At 44.8% G+C, this 8,316-nt stretch overlaps 1 protein-coding gene across 11 annotated transcripts in view; it reads right to left on the bottom strand.

Moving 5' to 3' along the window:
- Positions 1 to 912: 912 nt before the first annotated feature.
- The window catches only part of WNK1 (WNK lysine deficient protein kinase 1), a 105,865-nt gene continuing 98,461 nt past the window's right edge, over positions 913 to 8,316 (bottom strand). For 4 of the 11 annotated variants that reach the window (XM_054837840.1, XM_054837878.1, XM_054837907.1 and 1 more), the window contains 4 exons: positions 8,138 to 8,230; positions 5,711 to 5,752; positions 2,350 to 2,537; positions 913 to 2,059 (listed from right to left, as the gene is read on the bottom strand). In XM_054837840.1, the coding sequence (XP_054693815.1) occupies positions 1,745 to 2,059; positions 2,350 to 2,537; positions 5,711 to 5,752; positions 8,138 to 8,230 (638 nt within the window). In that variant the 3' untranslated portion in view covers positions 913 to 1,744. The remainder of the gene's footprint in view (positions 2,060 to 2,349; positions 2,538 to 5,710; positions 5,753 to 8,137; positions 8,231 to 8,316) is intronic. The other 7 variants (XM_054837888.1, XM_054837896.1, XM_054837937.1 and 4 more) reach the window with 4 other exon arrangements.

The following is an 8,316-nucleotide window of genomic DNA, read 5'->3' as shown; positions in this document are numbered from 1 at the left end:
AAGGGTCAGGAAGCAGTCCTCGCATCCTTCACAGCTTTGTGCAGCACTACATAAATACTGGCGGGTATTATTTTTACTTTGAAGAGGAAACCAGTATTTTTTAAATATGAAAAAGGAGAGTGACCAAAGCAGAAGGTACAGTACAGTTACTAAGAGGTGACAGATAGTTACAGTCCTGGTACCAGCTTGAAATTTGTCACAGAGTGAACAAAATCATAAGTCCTCCAAATAAGACAGAGGGAATTTCTTGATGCCGGCGGTTTCAAGTACATCCATTGCCGGCAATGGACGTTGCACCAGGACAGTCTATTCCTGGCTTAAATGGATTTTACCAAAACAAAACAAAAAAGTAAGAAAAGCAATCCCAGCAGACCAGCCCATGCCAACGAGCAATGGCACCTCTCCCTCAAGTCACATCCTGACCAAACATCTTTACCACTTCGCAGGTGGAGTCAAACTGCATCTTCAGTTGGGCCTTTCCCAAAGACACACGTTCTCCCCCTCCTCTCTCCGTCTCCGATCCCGACCTCCTGCCTCCACAGACAATATTGGTTAGTCTCGGTTTAGCTTCGCCCGCAGCCCTCCGTCCCACCCCCACCTGGCCCCTGTCACACAGCAACTCTGGATCTTCCCGCCTGGACAAGTTTCCCCGACACACAGAAGGCTGTTCCAACCTGCCGCCTCAGTGACTTCCCCATCCATACACCTACTCTAAACAGTAACGGCATCACTAAATAAACTCAACCGTCCCAGTCGCTAGGTACCAACAATCCGGCCTTCTCTGAACTTGCCCTCTCTCCGCCCGGGGCTCTGCTGGGAAGACGATGCTAACTGCAGAAGCAATAGAAGTCCAAGGCACTAAAATATCCAGCAAGCATACTGGGAGAACAGACAAGTATTCAAGTACATTAATTTATACAATTTTACATTCACATTTATTTATCTAATACAATGAAAATACAAAGGAAAAAGTTAAAGTGTCTCCAATAAGTATAAGGATATAGCTAGCTTTTTTTCCCGTTTTTTTTTCTTTTTAACCCTCTATATTCCACTCATTTTTAAACTACTGTTGTCCAACAACATTTATATATCACAGTGTTTCCACATCAAAACTGATGGTAAGTACATGTCCGCAGGGAACTTTTAAAAATTTTTAAACAATTTAAATTGCTCTAATGCTGCAGTCAAAGCTGTTAATATCTTACTTAAAGCAGTAATGACCTATCAAGCACGGGCTGCACTGCAAGTCCATTCGTGTGCCCCATCATTTCGGAGCCAGATACGGTTGACGGGGGAGAGGGAGAGGAGGGGGATTTGGACAGCTTTTCTCCTGGTCTTGGTTCTTCAGGGAGAGATGAGAAGCGTGCTAAAGCCTCATGCTAGGATTCAGCTCTCCCACCTCAACACGTCTGGATTCAGCCTCAAACCAGAGAGACATTTTACAGCAAGACTGCGTTAACTGACCCCATGGCTTCTCTTCGCAGCTCTCGTTCCAAACGAGAGTGGAACCCCTCAGTCAAAAGCACTGTCCCATCATAAGGATGCTGATCATCATCCTCCTCCCCCTTGAAAGCGTGTGGGGAAACTCCCTTTACAGGGAGTCGACAGCAATGGTTGGAAAAGAGAAATTCATTCCCAGTCTGGCAAGCTACCAGTTCATTGCAGCACTAGTAGTTGATACAGGGCCCCATCTCCCTCCCCACGTCCTGTCCCGAGGTCTAGCCAGCGCGGTCTCCGAGCACAGCTAAGTGGTCCGCAGGTTGGAGCCTGGAGGGTTGCTGATCGATTTTTGCAAATTGCTGATGTTGAAGCTTTGCAAAGATGGGGCACCTACAGGCTGGAACTGGCCAAGCGGTGGCTGCGCCGGACCACCCGTCCCACTCCACGGAGTGGCAAAAGAGGCTGCTGGATAACCGTACTGCTGCGGAGGGCACATAGCCTTCGTGAAGGGACCTAAAGAGGTAGCTGATGCTGCAGAGATGGGCGTAGCACCCAGGGAAGATGTCATAGAGATACAGAGCTGACCTGGTGCCGAGAATTTTCTTGCCATTCCAGGGCCCTGAAAGAAACCCCAAACCCCAGGAGAAGTTACACAACTGTGCATAAACCCCACAGGCTCAGCCCTTGCTCCACAAGCCGCTCCCAAGGGATGTCATGGCCCTCCTCTTCAGTGATCCCTCCCCTTCCATCACAGGTGATACAACCCTGCACATAAAAGACCGAGCCAACAGTTCTCTAGAGCAGCTGTCCAAGCTACACGGCAACCGTACCCTAGCTGTCTTTGACACCCCATGAGACAGCAACGACACCAACAGTTTCTTACCATAAATGTTCACAGGTTAATCTTACCTCAGAGTTGCTATGCCCTTTGCCAACTTTCTTGCCAGACAGGTTCATGGCATCTCGGGCCCAGTTATCTACCAGCTTGTGCAGGTCATCTGTGAAAGTCCCTTTCCGGCTTGAGGCAATAGCAGTGGGCTGCGACTGGGGTGCTTGGCTGTTCACTGTAGCCCCGACTGTGTTAGTGCTGCTGGTCCCTACAAACACAAAAAACCAGGAATCAAAACTTAGGTTAAAGATCACCTTTCTCCCGTAAATTTAAGAATCGTGGTAATGGTACATCAATAGAGAGCCAGTTAAAATGCCATGCAGGTTAATTCTAAGTTTCAATTCCAGGACACGCTGAAGTGGGAACTATGAGGGTTCCTACAGGCATTTTCTCAGATTAAGAGTATTTCACAGATATGTTTACTTTACAAGAAGTGCTGCAAGTAGTCATCTTAAGAGGGGAAAGGTAGCAGCCTACAGGGCTTTGTAAAGGAAAAAGGAGATTAGATTTCAGCACTGAATGACGGTACGGTCATGTCATTCTCTCATCCTACACCTTTTAAGAAGCAGCAACCACTATTGGCACAGGTCAATTCCAGCTTGGAAGACAATGCTGGATGCTGAATAAGGAGCAGTACAATCAGCGTCGCCAGCTGCTCTGTAGCAAATTATCTCCACTTTGTAAAATGAAGAAAAAAATTCACCCGGATTACACAAAAAAGCCACAGTGAGAAACAGCAACTGTTGTTTCCAATAGCTGCCATACTTCTGTTCTTGAGGATAACCAGATGGGACTGTCTTCATCCACCAAACAGCCAGGATCAGCAGGGGAAGTCTGCACTGCATTAAATTTTGCTTTTTGCCTCTGAAAGCATTTTTTTGCCATTATGTTCAGATTTCCTATGTCAGAAGAACAAGCATTTCAGATGCAAACAACTAATACAGCTTAAAGAAGGCAGAAATGAGAGTAGTTCCTCAGACGTGCTTTCACAAGTTTTTCTATTCATTGGGCTCACTGCAAGAACACAAAAAACCTTTCACATAAATACCAGGCTTTGGTTCTGCTAGAAAGCTTGCTGAACATTATCCTGTAGAAAAAAAAAATAAATCTAGAAGCTTTGTTTGAGATATCTTATAAGTGTGAGGGGGGCAGTGAGGCTATCTAACTGCACTCAAATTTAAGCTTTTCAAAGGCAGACCTCAGAATAGGAATCAAAGAAATTGTATACCATTGAGTAAGCTTCCTAAATTCTCAGCCATATGGCAAAGTATCTTCATTTAGAGATGTGGAAATGACTGTTGACCGTTAGGTCAACAGACTTCTTCTGAAGGACGTGGTAAAGGTGGAGTGAATCTAGATTTTACAAATCTGTTTCTTACAAAACCAATCAAATATGACAAAATAACTGTTCGGCCACAGCAGTGCTAAACCTCCTTACAAACTCACATCCACACCTACTTGGTTCTCAAAGTTCCTCAAATGTTTCTACTTGCTTGCTCTGAAGACCGCAACTGGGAAATTCAAGAAAACCTGGGTTTATGGCAGGCATTTCTGAAGAAAACTGATTAAAAGCAGAGCATCAAAAATGCCAACAATGAAAATCATCTCTCTGTTGCAAAGGCCAAATGACAGAGTCGCTGTCTCTTGCCTGACAGCTACTTCACCTGTTCCACTTTCCCTGGCTATCAGCCACATTCCTTGCAATCACTGTATCAAAGAAAGAACTGGCTCCAAACCCCTGCAGGAATGTTTCGTATTGAGGAGTGAATTAGGAAGGTGACATACTTACTATGCAGGACCAATAAGCAAAGTGTTACTGCCTCTAGTAGTGCTGAGTAGGGAGGGATACATATCCCTCCCACCAGTTCCAGCTCAAGCATGGAAGTGGGTCCCGGTCCGGGTGCCCACTTGTGGGGCAGCAGTTGTTACAGGCAGGCAGGCGCATGCAACAGTCCCCACGGAAAGGAAAGAATAAGGTTCCCTGACCAGGGTGAGCAGCTGCAGCTCAGATGAATAGTAAATAGGAACACGCTGTAAGGTGGCAAGGAAAATCTACAGTGAAATAAGAACAACCTTAAGCATGCATCATGTGGAAAGGGCTCAGAATACAATTATTTACTAAGAGCAATGATGTGAAAGGTGAAATTAAAGACAAATGATGCAAAAGCAAGACAGAGGTACTCGGAGGGAGCTGTGAAAACCAGTAATAATCACATTCCACCATAAGGGTTCATGCAGGGATTGACACACTCGATCTCATCCTCTTCACGATGGTCAGTATCTGCTTTTGATATTTCATGTTTCCGCTTTAATCAGTAAGCACACTGGATCCCAGACCTACGCTGGAGAGCTTCCTCAGGCCACGGAAGGGAGAGAATTCCTCAAGGTATATCTACAGTGCCTTCGGCCAAAGATGTGAAAGATCATTTAGGAAAGTTTAAGTGTTTTGAAAAGGACTGGATTGGTTCAGGGTGGTTGGGAGGTTATGAGAGCTTGGTCTCCAAAAGTGATTTTGTTAGGGAGCTCTCATCTCAGGTCACAGCCAGACCTGCCAACACCATTACAGGTGAGCTACGCAATTACTAAACTTCCCACATAACATTAATTGAAAAAGTGACTTCTCAGGAATTCCACATTTTAGCTCTGATGTGGTCACAGCCTGCAGAAACTGCCATCCAGAAGAGTCTGAAAAGGAAGTGCTCCAACTTGTAGCATTCAATGGAAACAACCCCCCACATTCCTGCTCGGTCACAGCAGCCGTCCCCAGTTCTGCTCTGACATGAAGGACCTGAAGTAAAACAGGCTTCTCTCTCTCTCCAGCCTGCTACCTTGTAACACTTTCATTCTGCCCTTTTATTCCGCTCCCCCCCGCCACCAAACCAGCAGTCAAAAGACACCTTTAAACAGTCTTAAATGCCATAAGCACACACAGGCTTTTCTAAACACCTCTTGCTTTGGGAGACACACTGGAAATCGCTGATGGCTTACTCTTATTCTTTTAAAATGTTGACAGAGCATCTGCAATGGGATCCGTCACTGAGGTGGCAAGCCCCATCAGGTCTGTAAACAAACCAGCTGCTCAAAGGTACAACTCTAGCACATTACAGCGAGCAACTGACCCTGGTGCTCAATTCGCTCCCTTTAGCGATGAGCAACGAGTTCCACAGTGAAGGTGAGGTTCTGCCTGCCTCCACTCGTCTGCAAGAGTAATAGCCAGGCTTTTCAATACACTAATGACAGAGTACACATTAGAGGGCATAACACAGACAGACAGATGCTGTGCTGGAGACAGAGTCAGGGAGGTAAGGCTTCAGTGACCAGAAAAAGCTGATGAATAGCTTTACAATCAGGAATCGGAGATAACAGAAATAAGATAATTACTACAGAGCTGGTTGCAAGGACAGACTTTTTTCACCATCTTCCCTGAAGCACAAAGAGAGAGTAATTTGTTAAAGATAAGAGAAACAGTGAGAAATGTTTAGTATCAGCAAACAGTACAAAAAGCTTGGTGAGAAACAGAGGACACAGCACAGCAGGGCTCTTATGGTCACTACTGGGACATTCTAGAAAAAACCCAAAGACTGGTCTGACAGTTTAATCAGTTGTATTTTCAGAAAGAGAAGAGGCCCAGCCTCCTACATTTATTTTTCAGGATTCCCAAATGGTAGTGAAGAATGTCAGGAGACATTACTGTCACAACTGGCTGTTATCACAAAAGGAAAAGCAAATACATCTTCCATTTCAGTCAGAATGTCGGAGGCATTTTACAACTATGAAAGTTCAACTGGTTTACAACATGACAAAGATTTGATAGGTCAAGTGCTTTTACTTTGTCACCCTGTTTTCTCAGATCCGTTGAATAGTTCAGACATTCCCTGCCACGCTGTACCACTCTGTTTCTCCAGCTGCACAGTTTAAAGCATCAATTACTGCACTGTTTTCTCAACACCGCTGATTCTAACCCAGCATCTTCTCCAGTGGTCACTCTCCACAACAGTCTGCAATAGCATTTCAAGGACAAGACTCCAGGAAGCAAGCAACCAGCAATAAGCCAAGTGCCAGGCCAAGCTGTGCCATGCCAAGTATTACCTGCTTTTACAGGACAGCTACAACACACTTTTGAAAAGAAATCCATTTCCCTTAGCACCAGTCCCATAAGCAAGATATATACATGCTCAAATACTCTTATAGCCAGATGATGGTCAATTTGCAGCAAGCCAAGGCCTTGTAAGTAAATGATACCCTCATATATTCAGTTCATTGTAAGTTCTAGAAACAGAATGGCTGTTCTTTATACTCCCTACCCCAAAAAAGGACAGGCCAGCCTAAAGATGATTTTAGAAAGAGTTAGCTTTGGTAAGAAGTTAAATTCTTCCAAGAAAGGAGCCATAAATCTTGAGATTGCAGATGTCAGTTAGTGCACATCTACACATTAATATACCTAACAAAAACACTCAAAGCTGCTCAATTTGAAAAAATAAACACCATGAGTACTTACATCCCCAAATCCAATGCAGTGGACTAGAGGTATCATTGCAAAACTGAACAGCCAAGAAAAAGTATCCCCTCCCTCTGACTCGCTCCCTTCTCAGAGGATGGAGCTGGTTGCATTGCAGCTGTCTCTGCAGAAGGCCAGGCCTAGTCCCTGCACACAACTCTCCGGCTCAGCTGTGCTACTGCCAACTGCAGCGAGACAGATGCTACAGATGTGTGGTACTGTCATGCAGCATAGCCACCAAAGGTCTCTTTACAGCACTTAAAAGCTTTCTCATTTAAGTCATTCCAGAGGGTGGGAAACAAATGTTGAATGTTTAAGGGGTCCAGCCTGCAGAAGCAGCACAGGAGATGTGGCAGCACTCCCAATAAAAAGCATCACATCAGCAGCCTCGGCTCAAGCGTATCATTACTTCGATCACATCAGAAGTTTGAGGCTCTCTTGTAAATCTGGCCTAATGTAAGTACAAATGAAAGGATTTTGAAAAGGGGTGCAAGGTAACTCGTGAGGGTTGACAGGATGTCTGAAGATGTCTTTTTACCCACCTTTACTGCTATTTGTTGCACATTTAGTGTATCTCCAATTCACAGCAAAAACATCTAGACCTGGGCCCATTAGGAGGTAAGGATCTTTTGAGTTTGCCTGAAAATATTCTCTAAGTAATTTTAAAACCCTGAACACTTCAAATCTTTAGCTATCCATCTGCTAATGAACCTAAGTAGTCATATTAACTGCCTACAGGTGGCATCAACGCTCTGCACTGTCATTAGCACTAGTGCTGAGAACATGCAAAACCACATCCGACTTGCACAGTAAGCGTGCTGCTAGAGGAAGTCAACATATTCCCCCCATCAGTTACAGGCCTGCCCAACAAAGAAGTAATTTGGAAAACAAATCTTCCTCGCTGTTCCACTAGAAAGACTACCTCCCCTCCAAGTCTCATGTCAGCTAACATACGCTCATGTGTAATTATGAAGGCAGGCCAAAAAAAAATGCCCATCCACCCAGAACTTGTTAACTCTCCCCAGTTTCTGTCATTTCACTGACCTGTCCTGAAAAACTTTCCACTAAAAGCTTAGAGAAAGTGAGTGCTTGTTATTATGAGTTTAACAATAGAGAATACCTAGCACGAGAACTCAAACTTCTAAAGGTGTGCTAAGAGCAGCTCAGCTGAGCCATGGGATGGGAGGGAATACAAGGTGGAAGATGAGAATGGGCTGCATGAAACAGATCCAAGCAGCAGAAAAAAGAAACCAAAACAACAAAAAGACAAAACAAAAAACAGACAAGGAAGGAGTAAAGGTGTTACACACAAAGAGCCAAGCAGGGCGTACTCAGAAATCGGGTCCTCCTGCCACCAGGCTTGAACGTCACTCTCTCAGATGCACAGTTAAACTTCGCACAGCCTGTGAGAAAACAAAAACAGGAAGAACAGAGAAAGGAGAGGAGAAGAGACAGAACACCACTACAAGATGTTAGCAACTTGAGGTTG

Source organism: Grus americana, chromosome 1 (assembly GCF_028858705.1).
Source record: "Grus americana isolate bGruAme1 chromosome 1, bGruAme1.mat, whole genome shotgun sequence".
NCBI lineage: Eukaryota > Metazoa > Chordata > Aves > Gruiformes > Gruidae > Grus > Grus americana.
Note: the sequence above shows the minus strand (reverse complement) of the source record. Positions and strands in the feature narration are given on the sequence as shown.